Source organism: Eleutherodactylus coqui, chromosome 10 (genome assembly GCF_035609145.1).
Source record: "Eleutherodactylus coqui strain aEleCoq1 chromosome 10, aEleCoq1.hap1, whole genome shotgun sequence".
NCBI lineage: Eukaryota > Metazoa > Chordata > Amphibia > Anura > Eleutherodactylidae > Eleutherodactylus > Eleutherodactylus coqui.
This window is the reverse complement of record NC_089846.1, coordinates 7,728,553-7,749,112: the sequence shown is the minus strand read 5'-3', so window position 1 is coordinate 7,749,112 and position 20,560 is coordinate 7,728,553. Positions and strand designations below refer to the sequence as shown.

Here is a 20,560-nt window from a genome sequence, read left to right as displayed (position 1 = left end):
ATCAAATTAAGCGACCATCACGGCTCTGTTCTACCGTTCCCGTGGCGCCGCTGCTGGCCTCACCGCCGCTCTGGTTTACATAGTAACATAGAATGGTAGGCTGAAGGGAGACAATGTCCATCCAGTTCAGCATGTCTCCACCCACCCTTGTTGGTCCAGAGGAAGGCAAAAAGAAAACCCTGCGAGCCAATTAGTTCCTATGGAGGAAAAAAATCCCTTCCCGACTCCATAATGGCAGCCAGAGTAATCCCTGGAGCAACATTCGTGATTAACAACCCCACTGGTCACCTAATGTCTATATCCTGTAACATCGTAGCGCTCTACAAAAGGCATCTAGTCCCTCTTAAACCCCTTTATAAATTCTGCTATCACCACGTCCTCAGGCAGAGAGTTCCACAGTCTCACTGCTCTTACAGTAAAGAACCCCCTCCTGTGTTGGTGATTAAACCTTCGTTCCTCTTACGTTGGAGCTGCAGAGCCGTGCGTTGCTGACACTAGTGATTGGCTGCAGTAGTCACACATACGTATACGGAATGTCACCGCTGCAGTCAATCAAGGCAAAAGCGGCAGTGGAATGGGAGCGCGAGCGCTGGACCGCTGGGGGGAGCCGAGTGCCAGTATGCACATTCTGTAACAAGAACGCAAGAAAGGAAAGTGAAATCCACCCTAACACGCCAGACGGACCCCCATCACCATAGCGGGGTCGGCTCGGCTCCCATCATGCCCTCTGCGCTGATGTGAACACGGCCATAGGGTGTATTTACTCGGAGGACCGCGATATCAGTCCAAGAAACTCGGATCAATATTGTGCTTGCAAACGTGATTTTCCCTGCAACAGCATTGCATTTTGTGAGAAGGCATCGCGGCGCGGGCGATTTTCACGTGTGCGTTCTTTCAAAAGCAAACAATAAAAATTACATCGCACTCGCATGAAAAATCGCATGGCCTTACGTTTACTGTTAACCCTTTTGCGCCCTCCATACGATTTCTTTACCTCTAACACAGGTCATTAGCGTTCCCTCCCATGACCCCTGCGCGCCGCTTGTACAGTTTTCCTAACGCACTGCGACACTTTTCCATTCACATGACCCCGCAGATGCTAAATGATCTAAACATTGATGCTTCTGGTTTGCAGATGTAAAACCGCCACAGATTCCTTCACTCCAACTGTAATCACAGCTAACAGGAAAATTAAAGCAGAAGCCTCGAGGGTGACGGCGGTAATTAGTACGCGGGGCGGACTGCATTAGGCTCAGCGCACACTTGTGATCTGTGTGGAGAGGGTCGTCTCCTCTGCTCTGACCCATTCTTTGGGCAGAGGGTGGGCAACCACTGGGCATGAGATGGCAGTCGCCGGCCACTGTAGGGAGGTCACTGAAGGGAGCAGATGTATGGCGCACACGGTATGCGGTCAGTGACAACCTCGCTACACCACAATATGTCAGCGCTATACAGGCAAATACTTAAATGGCAACTTACCATGCCTGGCACCGGCACACGGAGGCAGAAGGACTCCAAGACTTTGGCCAGGTAGCTGAGGTACAGGTTGTCCTTCTTCGGGGGCGCAGGTCGCACGTTCATACTTGGGTGGTTTTGTTCTACTACAGAATAAATACTGCGATTGTTAGGAACGATTCCTCAGTCATCTTCTTGCTTCCGAGATATTTACCTACTGCTAGGAACGCCCAGTTAATGCCAGGTTAGCTGTTGGCAGGGCATGAGAAACCCAAACTGCAAGTGAGTCAAAGAATGTGCCTGACTCAAGCAACAAGGGGCAGGGGATTTCCTGAAGCGCATTTGATGGACGCATAGGGTTAATAAAACAAACCTCAGTCCGCAAACACGGAGCGAGCGCCTCCGGAGCCCGTCAGGAGGGCTGGAAGGAAGGAGTTCAGCAACCTTCTTCAGGACACATTCAGTAAAATGTTTAGACCAAGTTTCTGGTGTATTAAAAAAAACGCAACTTTTGGCGCCCGGCATTCTATGCACCAAAACTGGCCATTGCGCGTCGCGGCCGCTCGGATCTACTGGACTTCACACCAGGCACTGGCGGAAATATACACGCGCTCGTAGATGGTGCAGATTTCAGATTTGGCGCACGGATGGCCCAGAGATGAGCCAAATGTTTCACGGAGCAATCCACGCCAACCCAGCCTTTACGTGGTCTGACGCACCGACACCGGTGAAGGGTCCTTCTACACGGAAAGATGATCCAACAAGAAGTGCTGCAGCGACTCGACGAACAATTAATTTGTTTGCTTATCATTTGTTATTCAGTTTTCCCGATCAGCCGGTGTAAACGGGCAATCGCTCACCTCCGGCCGCTACCCCTCCACTCAGGAAGCGATCATCACGCCTGCGCACACGAGCGATATCCGTTGGGACGGCTGTTGGACAGCTCTTCCCCCCACAGTCATGCTGTGTAAGAGGGTCCGGACTAAATCTACCCCTGTGTGTTATAATTTATCACCGCTGGTTGCTGTTGGTGAAGGGGAACATTCCTGGTCACATCCAGAGGCTCCACCCCTCTACGGACCCCCGATACTCCCCACATTTAGGGGGTCATCCCCACAGGAGAGGCGGACGCAGTTTCATTCTACAGAAATCGCACCATTTCTGCGCACTAAACGGTCCGCGTTCACTGCGTCATTTGTTGCCCTTCAGCGCGTCTTCACTGCAAGAAAGTCGCATAGATTTGTCCTGCCCGTGTGTATAAATCCGCAGTGAATACACCCGCAACATGCTAGTTATAAAGGGCCAACGGCAATCTGTAAGGCGGACCACAATAGGCCATGCTGGGGGGCTTTCATTCCCCCCTGAATCCCCCATTGCTACTGCTTCTACGTGTCTAATCCGCCGGTGTGTCACATGGTCCTGCACGGCTACAATGTATCAGTCTGGCGCCCGCGTTGGTAGAAGCATTGGGCCCCAAGTGGCTCTTCGGCTTTGGATGCAAACGTTTCCATTGGCTGACGGACGGGTTCTGTGGCTCTTCTGGGCAGGAATGTAATGTTATATCCAATCATGTACCCAACATTGCGGGCTCCGACACACGGGCGTATTTGTGCATGCAGAACACTACAGACTTCAGTGGATTCATTCACATTTCCGTTTTTGGGGGGGGGGCGCATGTCTCACATGTACAAAAAAACAAACAAACATGCTTTATATTTTGTGTGATTTGCCCACCAAAGGGCCCTATAGAAGTCTACGGGGGTGGGAAGAACAAACGCTCACGCAAAACACAAACCGAAGGGAGAAGAAGACATCTGGACCTCATTAGGCTAAACAGCCTTTTACATCAGGGCGAGGGGTGCTGTGTGCCCATATGTACAAGCGTGATGGGGCAATAAAGTACCGTACAACGCGCGAACATGAGCGCAAAAGCATCTCGGTTAAAGTGCAGATACGTTGCGCTGAAGCGTGCGCATACGCCCGTGTGAAGGAGCCCTACAGGCCAATGTGATGTTGGTGTGAGAATCTCGAACCGGCAGCGCACTCTTAACCCTGCGATTTCTGATGTGAGTGCGATTTTTTTTTGCTGCCGTAGGAAAACATTCAAAAATAGCTGAACACGTTGAATGTACGGTATTCCTTCCACACACAACATCCAGCCGTACATCGGTCAGATACCGAGCGTGAAACTCGTTCCTGCGCAATGTCTGACCGTGGCGAGATATCGCACATGTAAAGGAGATGAAGAAGGAAACAATCCTGTCCCATGTCTACTTGCCGATGTGATGTCGGTCCTACTTTCCTGGACTGAGATCACAGATGCCCGTGTGAACCCATCCGAAGGGCGGTAATTCATTCCTTCACTCGGATTACTGGGGGAAAAAAAGAATAGGTCGTCCCTCAACAAACCTGAATGCACAAGTGAGGATGGAATCGCGGAGGAGATAGGGGGGGGACGTGCAGTTTATAAAGGGGGGCTGAGCGACAGGTTTAGGCATCACATACAGCTGGTCAACCATAGAATGTCCTTATGAAACCTTCCACTAAATACCCAGCATGGAGGCCAGCGGGCATCAGTCACCAGCTGGGATATAATGGGCTCATATTCCATATCCAACTGAAGAACTTGTAACCAGACACAATGGGCTTCACTGGGCAAAGACCACCCAACTGGTAAACGCCAGTGCAATGATATAATCTGGCAGGAGACCAAGCAGACCACCAGGCCGCTGTGACCAGCCCTTCCCAACTGTATGGCTCATCAGGGGCAAAACCGGTCATGGAAAATTCTCTGCTACCCTTCACATTCAAATAGTTATCATGTATCCAGTCATACGTAAAAGGCAATCCCCACGCCTCAATAGCATGTTACATACATTATGTGTGTATTATATGCCAAGCTGAGCAACAGTCATATCTGTAATACTGGTCCAGAGTTACATCCTGTATTATACCCCAGAGCTGCACTCACTATTCTGCTGCTGGAGTCACTGCCACTTTAAATTAACCGTTCACATCCATGTATAGCTCTACACGCTCCCAGGTAACGGACGTGCTCCGGTTCTGCACATACGTGTATAGCTCTACACGCTCCCAGGTAACGGACGTGCTCCGGTTCTGCACATACGTGTATAGCTCTACACGCTCCCAGGTAACGGACGTGCTCCGGTTCTGCACATACGTGTATAGCTCTACACGTTCCCAGGTAACGGACGTGCTCCGGTTCTGCACATACATGTATAGCTCTACACGCTCCCAAGTAACGGACGTGCTCCGGTTCTGCACATCCATGAATAGCTCTACACGCTCCCAGGTAACGGACGTGCTCCGGTTCTGCACATACGTCTATAGCTCTACACGCTCCCAGGTAACAGACGTGCTCCGGTTCTGCACATACGTCTATAGCTCTACACGATCCCAGGTAACAGACGTGCTCCGGTTCTGCACATACGTCTATAGCTCTACACGCTCCCAGGTAACAGACGTGCTCCGGTTCTGCACATACGTCTATAGCTCTACACGCTCCCAGGTAACGGACGTGCTCCGGTTCTGCACATACGTCTATAGCTCTACACGCTCCCAGGTAACGGACGTGCTCCGGTTCTGCACATACGTGTATAGCTCTACACGCTCCAGGTAACAGGCGTGCTCCGGTTCTGCACATACGTCTATAGCGCTCCCAGGTAACGGACGTGCTCCGGTTCTGCACATACGTGTATAGCTCTACACGCTCCCAGGTAACGGACGTGCTCCGGTTCTGCACATACGTGTATAGCTCTACACGCTCCAGGTAACGGGCGTGCTCCGGTTCTGCACATACGTCTATAGCTCTACACACTCTCAGGTAACAGACGTGCTCCGGTTCTGCACATACATGTATAGCTCTACACGCTCCCAGGTAACGGACGTGCTCCGGTTCTGCACATACGTCTATAGCTCTACACGCTCTCAGGTAACGGACGTGCTCCGGTTCTGCACATACGTGTATAGCTCTACACGCTCCCAGGTAACGGACGTGCTCCGGTTCTGCACATACGTGTATAGCTCTACACGCTCCAGGTTAGGGACGTGCTCCGGTTCTGCACATACGTCTATAGCGCTCCCAGGTAACGGACGTGCTCCGGCTCTGCACATCCATGTATAGCTCTACACGCTCCCAGGTAACGGACGTGCTCCGGTTCTGCACATACATGTATAGCTCTACACGCTCTCAGGTAACGGACGTGCTCCAGTTCTGCACATACATGTATAGCTCTACACGCTCCCAGGTAACGGACGTGCTCCGGTTCTGCACATACGTGTATAGCTCTACACGCTCCCAGGTAACGGACGTGCTCCGCTTCTGCACATACGTGTATAGCTCTACACGCTCCCAGGTAACGGACGTGCTCCGGTTCTGCACATACGTGTATAGCTCTACACGCTCCCAGGTTAGGGACGTGCTCCGGTTCTGCGCATACGTCTATAGCTCTACACGCTCCCAGGTAACGGGCGTGCTCCGGTTCTGCACATACGTATATAGCTCTACACGCTCCCAGGTAACGGACGTGCTCCGGTTCTGCACATACGTCTATAGCTCTACACACTCCAGGTAACGGACGTGCTCCGGTTCTGCACATACGTCTATAGCTCTACACACTCCAGGTAACGGACGTGCTCCGGTTCTGCACATACGTATATAGCTCTACACACTCCAGGTAACGGACGTGCTCCGGTTCTGCACATACGTATATAGCTCTACGCGCTCCCAGGTAACGGACGTGCTCCGGTTCTGCACATACGTCTATAGCTCTACACACTCCAGGTAACGGACGTGCTCCGGTTCTGCACATACGTATATAGCTCTACACGCTCCCAGGTAACGGACGTGCTCCGGTTCTGCACATACGTATATAGCTCTACACGCTCCCAGGTAACGGACGTGCTCCGGTTCTGCACATACGTGTATGGCTCTACACGCTCCCAGGTAACGGGCGTGCTCCGGTTCTGCACATACGTGTATAGCTCTTCACGCTCCCAGGTAACGGGCGTGCTCCGGTTCTGCACATACGTGTATAGCTCTACACGCCCCCAGGTAACGGGCGTGCTCCGGTTCTGCACATACGTGACGGTAAGACACTGGATTTCCAGAATTCTACTGTTTGCAAACACAGCAGACTTGAGCGCGTCGCTGTGCATGGCAGCCGTTCGCCTCGTGAGTCACCAGACGTCGTGTTTTTGGGATGACACGGTCGCCATCGTCTGAATGAAACTGAGCAGTTGTGAAACGTAAAAGCCAGGAGAGCGGGAGGCGGAGCCAATACAGGACGCCGCTCCACCGCTACGTGCGCAACGCTCTGCAGACCGAGAACCCTTCCCTTACCAAAGCAAAACAGACGTCCCGAATGATGGAACGGAATATCCCGAGTCAGCAACATTTTATTAACCCCTTAGTGATCACCAATACGCCTATTTATGGTGGTCACTAATGCCCTTTAAACCTGCACATATATCTGTTTATGGCAGTCGCTTAGCCAACTACTGACAGCCAGGAACAGAGAAACCTCAGATCCTGGCAGTTTAACCCCTTACATGCCACAAGCAATAGTAAATGCAGATGACAGGGGGGAGGGGCTTCTCTTGTCATCCATCGGCACCCCGCAGTGAGATCGCAAGCTACCAATGGGTTCCCATGGCAGCTGACAGCCTGACAAAGCCCTCCATGTCTGCCATGTAACTCAGCCTAATAGGTCCCGCCTCCAGCAGAGTCTAATAGAATGCAGTAGATAAGTAATGCAGTGCACTATCCTAATGATCAATCATATCTTCAAATCCCCTGGAGGGATTAAAAAAAAATAGCATCAAAAAAGGTGAATAAAAGTTAAAATTTGCAAAAAAACAAACAAGAAAAAAAAACCCAACGCATTTTCCCCACAAAAACATTTACTAAAAAGTACCAGTTTTTCTTTTAACAAGCAGCACATAATAATGTTTCTCATCACGTCCGTAACCCAACGGGAAGATGCCGTTATTAACCTGCATGCTGAGCGGTAGAAAAGTCATTTTTAAATCAAACACCAGAATTGCTGTTATTCTTTTATTCGCCTTCCCAAAAACCGCCATAACAAAGCAATCCAAGTCACATGGTACCGCTAAAAACTAGGACTCCACACCAATAAGAAGACGTCACAGAGCAACCATAGAGCTCTGGGCGAAATGATCTAGAACCACCACCACACTGATGTAGAGCCAACCCCCATGATCTAGACCCCCCACACACACACAATGATCTAGAACCATCACCACACTGATGTAGAGCCAACCCACATGATCTAGACCCCCCCACACACACACAATGATCTAGAACCATCACCACACTGATGTAGAGCCAACCCACATGATCTAGACCCCCACACACACACACAATGATCTAGAACCACCACCACACTGATGTAGAGCCAACCCCCATGATCTACACCCCCCACACACACACAATGATCTAGAACCATCACCACACTGATGTAGAGCCAACCCCCATGATCTAGACACCCCCCACACACACACACACAATGATCTAGAACCACCACCACACTGATGTAGAGCCAACCCCCATGATCTAGACCCCCCACACACACACAATGATCTAGAACCACCACCACACTGATGTAGAGCCAACCCCCATGATCTAGACCCCCCAAAACACACACACACACACTGATCTAGAACCACCACCACACTGATGTAGAGCCAACCCCCATAATCTAGACCCCCCCAAAACACACACACACACACAATGATCTAGAACCACCACCACACTGATGTAGAGCCAACCCCCATGATCTAGACCCCCCCCACACACACAATGATCTAGAACCATCACCACACTGATGTAGAGCCAACCCCCATGATCTAGACACCCCCCACACACACACACACAATGATCTAGAACCACCACCACACTGATGTAGAGCCAACCCCCATGATCTAGACCCCCCACACACACACAATGATCTAGAACCACCACCACACTGATGTAGAGCCAACCCCCATGATCTAGACCCCCCAAAACACACACACACACACACACACACACTGATCTAGAACCACCACCACACTGATGTAGAGCCAACCCCCATGATCTAGACCCCCCAAAACACACACACACAATGATCTAGAACCACCACCACACTGATGTAGAGCCAACCCCCATGATCTAGACCCCCCCACACACACACACAATGATCTAGAACCACCACCACACTGATGTAGAGCCAACCCACATGATCTAGACCCCCCCACACACACACACAATGATCTAGAACCACCACCACACTGATGTAGAGCCAACCCCCATGATCTAGACACCCCCCCCACACACACACACAATGATCTAGAACCACCACCACACTGATGTAGAGCCAACCCCCATGATCTAGACCCCCCACACACACACACAATGATCTAGAACCACCACCACACTGATGTAGAGCCAACCCACATGATCTAGACCCCACACACAATGATCTAGAACCACCACCACACTGATGTAGAGCCAACCCCCATGATCTAGACCCCCCAAAACACACACACACTGATCTAGAACCACCACCACACTGATGTAGAGCCAACCCCCATGATCTAGACCCCCCACACACACACACACACACAGATCTAGAACCACCACCACACTGATGTAGAGCCAACCCCCATGATCTAGACCCCCACACACACACAATGATCTAGAACTACCACCACACTGATGTAGAGCCAACCCCCATGATCTAGACCCCCCCCACACACAATGATCTAGAACCACCACCACACTGATGTAGAGCCAACCCCCATGATCCAGACCCCCCCCACACACACACACTCACAATGATCTAGAACCACCACCACACTGATGTAGAGCCAACCCCCATGATCTAGACCCCCCCACACACACACACACACAATGATCTAGAACCACCACCACACTGATGTAGAGCCAACCCCCATGATCTAGACCCCCCCCCACACACACAATGATCTAGAACCACCACCACACTGATGTAGAGCCAACCCCCATGATCTAGACCCCCCCACACACACACAATGATCTAGAACCACCACCACACTGATGTAGAGCCAACCCCCATGATCTAGACCCCCCCACACACACACTCACAATGATCTAGAACCACCACGACACTGATGTAGAGCCAACCCCCATGATCTAGACCCCCCCCACACACAATGATCTAGAACCACCACCACACTGATGTAGAGCCAACCCCCATGATCTAGACCCCCCCCCCCACACACACACACACACAATGATCTAGAACCACCACCACACTGATGTAGAGCCAACCCCCATGATCTAGACCCCACACACACACACACAATGATCTAGAACCACCACCACACTGATGTAGAGCCAACCCCCATGATCTAGACCCCACACACACACACACACACACAATGATCTAGAACCACCACCACACTGATGTAGAGCCAACCCCCATGATCTAGACCCCCCACACACACACACAATGATCTAGAACCACCACCACACTGATGTAGAGCCAACCCACATGATCTAGACCCCACACACAATGATCTAGAACCACCACCACACTGATGTAGAGCCAACCCCCATGATCTAGACCCCCCAAAACACACACACACTGATCTAGAACCACCACCACACTGATGTAGAGCCAACCCCCATGATCTAGACCCCCCACACACACACACACACACAGATCTAGAACCACCACCACACTGATGTAGAGCCAACCCCCATGATCTAGACCCCCACACACACACAATGATCTAGAACTACCACCACACTGATGTAGAGCCAACCCCCATGATCTAGACCCCCCCCACACACAATGATCTAGAACCACCACCACACTGATGTAGAGCCAACCCCCATGATCCAGACCCCCCCCACACACACACACTCACAATGATCTAGAACCACCACCACACTGATGTAGAGCCAACCCCCATGATCTAGACCCCCCCACACACACACACACACAATGATCTAGAACCACCACCACACTGATGTAGAGCCAACCCCCATGATCTAGACCCCCCCCCACACACACAATGATCTAGAACCACCACCACACTGATGTAGAGCCAACCCCCATGATCTAGACCCCCCCACACACACACAATGATCTAGAACCACCACCACACTGATGTAGAGCCAACCCCCATGATCTAGACCCCCCCACACACACACTCACAATGATCTAGAACCACCACGACACTGATGTAGAGCCAACCCCCATGATCTAGACCCCCCCCACACACACAATGATCTAGAACCACCACCACACTGATGTAGAGCCAACCCCCATGATCTAGACCCCCCCCCCCCACACACACACACACACAATGATCTAGAACCACCACCACACTGATGTAGAGCCAACCCCCATGATCTAGACCCCACACACACACACACAATGATCTAGAACCACCACCACACTGATGTAGAGCCAACCCCCATGATCTAGACCCCACACACACACACACACACACAATGATCTAGAACCACCACCACACTGATGTAGAGCCAACCCCCATGATCTAGACCCCCCACCCCACCACACACACACACAAATGATCCAGAACCCCCCACAATGATCTAAAACTCCCCCTCCCTTTAAGGGGTCCTGGAGGAACCACTCTTATTTCTAGGTCATTAACCCCTTAGTGACAATCATATTATGAGGGCTTGTATTTTTTAGGGGGGACAAATATGCATTTTTTTATTGGCACTACTGTGCGCTCCTTTTATTACATTTTGGGGGAAGAGATCAAAAACCCCACAGAAATTCCTTTATTGTTTCCGGGTTTTGTTCTTACAGCGTTCACGATTTGGTAAAAGTATTATGTAGGTCAGGAAGGGATTTCCATCTGTGGATGTTAACAAGAATGTTTCCATCCACTGACGGCAAGCAGAGCTCTGCAGGGTACCAGAACAATGCTGGATGACATTCGTTACTGGCTCTTGACTATGACCACAGCGGGTATTGGGGCGAAGCTACATAGATCATTCCGCATGCATCAAGTACCCACCTAATACCACGTCCAGCGATACTGCAGGCGCTGCCCTCCAGGTCTGAGGGACATGCCCACTAAACCAACGTGCTCCTAGCGAGAACAGTAGCTTCCAGTAATGGCGCAGCAATGTGAGACCCAACAACCGCCCTCCCAGATCATTAAAATGGCCTCTGGGAAGCCCTTAGCCTGTATTTACACGGGCCGTTTGATCGTGCGTTACGAGATGCACAGCAGAATATCGCATTATTACATGGGCGAGTTTAGGCCCACAGCGCTGCTGCGAGATATAGAGTACAGCAGCTCCTATCTTCTGTGACACCGCAGAATACTCGCCCATTATTTGCTAAGACAAGATCCTACCGCACTCCAACTGCGAGTTTCATGCGAGTACGATTTTTTTATAAACTTTTCCTATTGAAAATCCATGAGCTTTTCTCACACAAATATTACATATTTATCGATGCGATGACCTTAAAAGTCGCCTCGCACTCGCAGTGAAAGTCCCATTTTTACAAGCGTGTCCGCGGGAATCCAGCCTCAGGGTGTTTACAATGACCGGAAAATGGTACGGCTTGTACACAGCGGACAACCGCACCAACTTCTGCACTAAAACTGAGGCAGAAAACACCTTTGGCGCGGATGTTGACCCGGATCCACAGCAGATTTCACGCTTTCAATTGAAGCAGTAAAGTCTGTTGTGGATCCACATAAGAAAACGCATGGAAAACTCCGCCAAAAGTACGGACTTTGACATCTTTTCTGCCGTAGCTTTGGTGATGAATTTGTGTGGTTTGTCCGCAGCGACAACTCGCCCCTTTTTCCGGTACATGTAGCGCACCCTTAGACTCCGAGGCCTGGGGCTGTCCGCAGCCTTAGCACCATAGACTGCAGTGATGCATGAAGTTTACCATTTTCAAGCACCGATATACAACAGGGTCCACTCAACCTTGGCAGGGGCCACCAAGCCCACCCTAAATTCCCAGGGGTCTACTCACTTCCTGATCCAACAGCAGGGGCATATCCAACATGCACATCTTCACAGGCTGCAGCAAGGCTTTCTGTAGGGTGAAGGCCGCTTTCTGCTCCATGGTATCCTTGGGTCTCTTCCACCTTCTTCTTACGTCTTCTTAGCAGCTCAGTCATTGGGCTTCCATGGCCGGCATCTTCCTCCTCAACGAGCCCCCAGTTGTGTGTTGAGCAGTAACAGGTGAGCCTCTGGTTTTCACAGAGGTGTGAAGCTTCATGTAGAAATTTCCTTCTCCCTCCAAGACATGAAAAGCTGTGATTCCCTCACCCCACCCATGAGCGTGCTACAACAAGAGGATGCATCTCCAGGAGCTCATCTGTATTCTGCAGACATGGAGCAGCCCCTCCGCCTGCAGCAATCTCCGCTTCACGAGGCCCTGCCGAGATTCCCCCTATCCAGAGAGCAATCCTCCTGTATCCAGCGCAGCTGAGTCACTTCCCCAGCCGCCCGCACTGCAGTGCAGCTCTATCTGTTGGGCTGAGCAGGTTAAAGCTTCTGTTTGATCAAGGATGCCAAAAACTGATAATTTCTTCTGCGTTTGGCACCCAATTACATAGTTGGCAGTGCCAGACAGATCGCGCCTTCTTGTAATAATAAGCAGTGGTTTGATGGGCATCAGGGAGCAGAGAGGTGGCAGTGCCCTCTAGAAGACAATGCCACCACTTGAGGTCATCATCATGGTAGTATACAAACCATCCCAGATGGCGTCTGACGTTCGTTTTCCGCACGCGCCACATGATGTCATTCTGGGACTGATACACTTTATGTTTTTACATCATTTTGAAGCCTCTTGCTTGCAGTCAGTAAACGGGAACCTTCTCTACATCTGCTACATGTGTATCCAATCCAGTCAATCCTCTGTGAACTGATACATTGTAACGAGACACACGGGCGACTATAACGCGCGAGTGCCATCAGCGATATTAATGGAACGCAGGCGTTAAATTAACATGGATATCAATGTGTTATTTCACATGAATGATTTTTTTCTCGCGGTCATGATGTGAGATAGGGGGAAAGAAACTAAAAATCGCCGCGGGTCCTTATTTTGGGCGATTCCTCACAGTAATTTTTATGGGATCTTTGGAGAAAAAAACCACATGCAAGTGCAATGCGTTTTTTTCTTCTATTTAGGTACTTATTCAGACGTCCGTATATCGTCCGGGTTTTCACGCAGTGCACTCCGCTCTTGCCCCTCTCCACTATTTGCAATGGGAAGGGGTGGGGTGCAACTTAGCTCCACCCCTGTCTGGCCCCTCCCATTGCAAGTAGTGGCAAGGGGCGGACAGAGGGCAAGAGCTCAGAGCACTGCTCCCGGCCCGCCTCCTCCCCATGCAGAGAGACACGGCGTATATCGACCGGGCGTGAAGACCCAGCCGATATACACACATCCGGATAAGCCCTAAACTAAAGGAAAAACATGCTATTTTTTTTTTGTCCACACGCTTAAATAAATAAAAATCCAGCACACTGATGAAATGCTGAAAAATGCAGGTTTTAAGAATGCAAATTAAAGCTCAATTTCTTGGACCGATTTTGCATTTGCCCGTGTGTATCCCGCCTCAGGCCGCACTCACACGGGCGGATTCCAATTGCAGAATCCGCGATTGGCGTCAGCAGCAAAATGCACCCATTTAAAGGCAGGTACAGCACTTACATTTTTTTTTGCTCACACTTGTGGATTCAAATTGAGTGGAACAAAAAAATCGCAGCATGCTGTATTTTGCTGCGGACTCCATGCGGACGGCCTCCATTGAAGTCAATGGAGGCATCTAACCCGCAGTCCATACACAAACATTGCTTGTGGTCCACGGATATCTGCGTCACCGCTTAGCTACGGCGCAGGAAATACAAACATTCAAAGGAAAAAAAAAACTGTACTGACGGCGAACCGCCACGGTCATCCGCAGGAAAGATTATTCAGGTACGCAGAGTTGCCGCTGGGGCTCACAGCCGGAATCCACTGTTGGCCTCCTGCATGCGGAATCTGGTCCGCCCGTGTGAGAGGAGAGAAAATGGTCTAGGAAATGGAAGACCGACAACTCTATCGCTGCACACATAGGGGACAGAGCTGCCAGTACTTATCCCTTTAATGACCAGACCAAATTTTGGAGATCAGCCATGTGTCACTTGAACGTAGAATAACTCCGTAAAGGTTTTGCAGATCCCAGTGATTCTGACGTTTCTTCACCACGTGAAGTACTTCATTTAGGTGGTGAAAATAGGCCGAAAGAATTGTCATTTTTTCACATTTTCAACTGTAATATCTCAAATATGTGCAAACACACTGTACAAGTTTTTGATAAGATTTATATTTCCATCTGTTTACTTTATTCTGGACGCACATTTGAAAAACTTCAGTTTTTTTTAACCATTTAGGAGACGTACAAATTTAAATTTTCAACATTGCGAGAAACACTACATTCCTAAACCAAGCCAAGATTGCAAAGGCTCATGGGTGTCAGAATGACAGATACCCCCACAAATGACCCCATTGAAAAAAATACACCCCATAAGGGCTCATGTCCACGGGCAAAAGAAGAATTAAAATCCGCAGCAGATTTTAACTCTTCTCCTGCACGCGGATCCGCATCCCATAGGGATGCATTGACCACCAGCGGGGTAGATAAATACCCGCGGATGGTCAATAAAAGTGATTTTAAAAAAAATGGAGCATGAAAAAATCTGGACCATGCTCCATTTTCATGCGGGTCTCCCGCAGGCTTCTATTGAAGCCTATGGAAGCCGTCCGGATCCGCGGGAGACAAAAATCAGATTTTACTCACCCGCTCCGGTTCTTCTCTTCGCCGCCGCGTCATCTTCACTCAGTCGCGGCCGGATCATTTTGCTTCGGGACGGCGCATGCGCGGGGCACGTCACCGACGTCATCCTGCGCATCCGCCGGGCCGAAGAAAGACGATCCGGCCGCGACGCAGAGAAGATGACGCCGCATCGAAGGAAGTATCCGGAGCGGGCGGGAGGTAAGATTATTCTGATTTATTCTTATTTTCAGCGCTCATGTCCGCGGGGCAGGAGGGACCCGCTGCAGATTCTCCATGGAGAATCCGTAGCGGGCCTGATTTTCCCCGTGGACATGAGGCCTAAGGGATCATGTCAACGGGCAAAAGAAGAATTAAAATCCGCAGCGGATTTTAACTCTTCTCCCGCGCTCGGATCCGCACCCCATAGGGATGCATTGACCACCCGCGGGTAGATAAATACCCACGGATGGTCAATAAAAGGGATTTTAAAAAAAATGGAGCATGAAAAAATCTGGACCATGCTCCATTTTCGTGCGGGTCTCCTGCGGGGACGGCTCCCGCGGGCTTCTATTGAAGCCTATGGAAGCCGTCCGGATCCGCGGGAGACCTAAAATAGGAATTTAAAAGAATTTACCCATCCGGAGCGGGCGGGGAAGGTCTTCTTTTCCTCACGGCCGGATCTTTCTTGCTTCGGCTCGGTGGATGTCCCCGGCGCATGCGCGCGGCACGTCGGCGACGTGCCGTCGACGTGACGAGTTCATCCGCCGGCCAAAAAAGAAGATCCGGCCGTGAGGAAGAGAAGACCTTCCCGAACCGCTCCGGATGGGTAAATTCTTTTAAATTCCTATTTTCAGCGCTCATGTCCGCGGGGCAGGAGGGACCCGCTGCAGATTCTACATGTAGAATCCGTAGTGGGCCTGATTTTCCCCGTGGACATGAGGCCTAATATATTAACTAAGGGGCGTCATGAGGATTTTGACCCCCCCCCCCCAAAAAAGTCATATTTTTACAAATATGTCATTTTAAAGAGTATTTTAATATGAGGATTTAAACCCCAAAATGGATCTCCCTGTTTGTTCTCTGCTCAGAAACATACCCATTGTGGCCCTAATCTGTCCGTATGCACAACAGGGCCCAAACCAAAAAGGAGCAGCCGGTGGCTTTCAGAACAGACACTTTGCTTTGAGGCTTTTTAGGCCCCATTGCACACTTGAAGAGCTCTTGATCGGCCAAAACGATGGAGACCCCGGACAAATGACCCCATTTTGAAAACTAGACCCTATAATTAATTCATCTAGCGGTGTGCTGCGTATTTTGACCCCACAGTTTTTGAATGAATCTAAGCAAAGCAGAAGGAAAACATAACAATTTTCATTATTTTGGCAATTGTGTCATTTTAAAAACAGTATTTTTGTACCACACACATAAGAATGAAGACTTTCACCCCAAAATGGATACCCCTGTTTGTCTCGTGCTCAGGGACATACCCATTGTGGCCATAATCGGTCTGGATGCACAAGGGGCCCAAACTGTAAGAAGCAATAAACTTCAACTGTTTTTTAAGTTTTACATGATCGCCATTATCCATTGGACTAGTAATTATTAGGAAATTAAAGTACCAGTGTTTCTAGTGGCGCAATGCACCACACAGCTCTGCTACATAGCACATCCATTATGATCCCCACACATCACACACACAGCTGTGGTACATCCATGTTCATTTCCAGACATCGCCAGCTCAGCGGACCCTGGATACAGTGATCAGCCGCTGGAGTCACGTGATCCCTGACTCCACCCACACAGTTGATCACATACTGGTTACATCATCACAGGTCCTGGTGGCTGCTTTTGGCATCTCCAATATACAGTACTTTCTAACATACTGCACAATAGCTCCTCCAACAGCAGTGACATCAACCCCCGCCACGCCGCCTCCTATGTACAAGACTATAACTACTATAATACTGCCCCCTATGCACAAGAATATAACTACTATAATACTGCCCCCTATGTACAAGAATATAACTACTATAATACTGCCCCCTATGTACAAGAATATAACTACTATAATACTGCCCCCTATGTACAAGAATATAACTACTATAATACTGCCCCTATGTACAAGAATATAACTACTATAATACTGCCCCCTATGTACAAGAATATAACTACTATAATACTGCCCCCTATGTACAAGAATATAACTACTATAATACTGCCCCCTATGTACAAGAATATAACTACTATAATACTGCCTCCTATGTACAAGGATATGACTACTATAATACTGCCTTCTATGTACAAGAATATAACTACTATAATACTGCCCCCTATGTACAAGAATATAACTACTATAATACTGCTACTATGTACAAGAATATAACTACTATAATACTGCAACTATGTACAGGAATATAACTACTATACTACTACTCCTCCTATATACAAGAATATAACTACTATAATACTGCCCCTATGTACAAGAATATAATTACTATAATACTGCTCCTATGTACAAGAATATAACTACTATAATACTGCTCCTATGTACAAGAATATTACTACTATAATACTGCTCCTATGTACAAGAATATAACTACTATAATACTGCCCTCCTATGTACAAGAATATAACTACTATAATACTGCCCCCCTATGTACAAGAATATAACTATTATAATACTGCCCCCTATGTACTAGAATATAATTACTATAATACTGCCCCCTATGTACAAGAATATAACTACTATAATACTGCCCCCTATGTACAGGAATATAACTACTATAATACTGCCCCCGTATGTACAAGAATGTAACTATTATAATACTGCCCCCTATGTACAAGAATATAATTACTATAATACTGCCCCCTATGTACAAGAATATAACTACTATAATACTGCCCCCTATGTACAGGAATATAACTACTATAATACTGCCCCCGTATGTACAAGAATATAACTATTATAATACTGCCCCCTATGTACAAGAATATAATTACTATAATACTGCCCCCTATGTACAAGAATATAACTACTATAATACTGCCCCCTATGTACAAGTATATAACTACTATAATACTGCCTACTATATACAAGAATATAACTACTATAATACCGCCTCCTATATACAAGAATATAACTACTATAATACTGCCCCCTATGTACAAGAATATAACTACTATAATACTCCCCCCTATGTACAAGAATATAACTACTATAATACTGCTCTTATGTACAAGAATATAACTACTATAATACTGCCCCTATGTACAAGAATATAACTACTATAATACTGCTCCCTATGTACAAGAATATAACTACTATAATACTGCTCCTATGTACAAGAATATAACTACTATAATACTGCTCCCTATGTACAAGAATATAACTACTATAATACTGCCCCCTATGTACAAGAATATAACTACTATAATACTGCTCTTATGTACAAGAATATAACTACTATAATACTGCTCCCTATGTACAAGAATATAACTACTATAATACTGCCCCTATGTACAAGAATATAACTACTATAATACTGCCCCCTATGTACAAGAATATAACTACTATAATACTGCTCCCTATGTACAAGAATATAACTACTATAATACTGTTCCTATGTACAAGAATATAACTACTATAATACTGCTCCCTATGTACAAGAATATAACTACTATAATACTGCCCCCTATGTACAAGAATATAACTACTATAATACTGCTCCCTATGTACAAGAATATAACTACTATAATACTGCTCCTATGTACAAGAATATAACTACTATAATACTGCTCCCTATGTACAAGAATATAACTACTATAATACTGCCCCCTATGTACAAGAATATAACTACTATAATACTGCCCCCTATGTACAAGAATATAACTACTATAATACTGCCTCCTATGTACAAGAATATAACTACTATAATACTGCCGCTATGTACAAGAATATAACTACTATAATTCTGCCCCCTATGTACAAGAATATAACTACTATAATACTGCCTCCTATATACAAGAATATAACTACTATAATGCTGTCTCCTATGTACAAGAATATAACTACTATAATACTGCCTCATATGTACAAGAATATAACTACTATAATACTGCCCCCTATGTACAAGAATATAACTACTATAATACTGCCTCCTATGTACAAGAATATAACTACTATAGTACTGCTCCCTATGTACAAGAATATAACTACTATAATACTGCCCCCCTATGTACAAGAATATAACTACTATAATACTGCCCCCCTATGTACAAGAATATAACTATTATAATACTGCCCCCTATGTACTAGAATATAATTACTATAATACTGCCCCCTATGTACAAGAATATAACTACTATAATACTGCCCCCTATGTACAGGAATATAACTACTATAATACTGCCCCCGTATGTACAAGAATGTAACTATTATAATACTGCCCCCTATGTACAAGAATATAATTACTATAATACTGCCCCCTATGTACAAGAATATAACTACTATAATACTGCCCCCTATGTACAGGAATATAACTACTATAATACTGCCCCCGTATGTACAAGAATATAACTATTATAATACTGCCCCCTATGTACAAGAATATAATTACTATAATACTGCCCCCTATGTACAAGAATATAACTACTATAATACTGCCCCCTATGTACAAGTATATAACTACTATAATACTGCCTACTATATACAAGAATATAACTACTATAATACCGCCTCCTATATACAAGAATATAACTACTATAATACTGCCCCCTATGTACAAGAATATAACTACTATAATACTCCCCCCTATGTACAAGAATATAACTACTATAATACTGCTCTTATGTACAAGAATATAACTACTATAATACTGCCCCTATGTACAAGAATATAACTACTATAATACTGCTCCCTATGTACAAGAATATAACTACTATAATACTGCTCCTATGTACAAGAATATAACTACTATAATACTGCTCCCTATGTACAAGAATATAACTACTATAATACTGCCCCCTATGTACAAGAATATAACTACTATAATACTGCTCTTATGTACAAGAATATAACTACTATAATACTGCTCCCTATGTACAAGAATATAACTACTATAATACTGCCCCTATGTACAAGAATATAACTACTATAATACTGCCCCCTATGTACAAGAATATAACTACTATAATACTGCTCCCTATGTACAAGAATATAACTACTATAATACTGTTCCTATGTACAAGAATATAACTACTATAATACTGC

General features: G+C 47.1%; 1 protein-coding gene across 6 annotated transcripts in view; it reads right to left on the bottom strand.

Annotated features, from left to right (window-relative positions):
- RALGDS (ral guanine nucleotide dissociation stimulator) overlaps positions 1 to 20,560 on the bottom strand; it is a 122,582-nt gene that overhangs the window by 74,899 nt on the left and 27,123 nt on the right. For 2 of the 6 annotated variants that reach the window (XM_066580157.1, XM_066580160.1), the window contains exon 1: positions 12,498 to 12,777. The exons of 2 other annotated variants lie outside the window; for them this stretch is intronic. In XM_066580157.1, the coding sequence (XP_066436254.1) occupies positions 12,498 to 12,590 (93 nt within the window). In that variant the 5' untranslated portion in view covers positions 12,591 to 12,777. Of the gene's footprint in view, positions 1 to 1,479; positions 1,616 to 12,497; positions 12,778 to 20,560 lie in introns of those variants that run through there. 2 more of the 6 variants (XM_066580156.1, XM_066580158.1) reach the window with 2 other exon arrangements.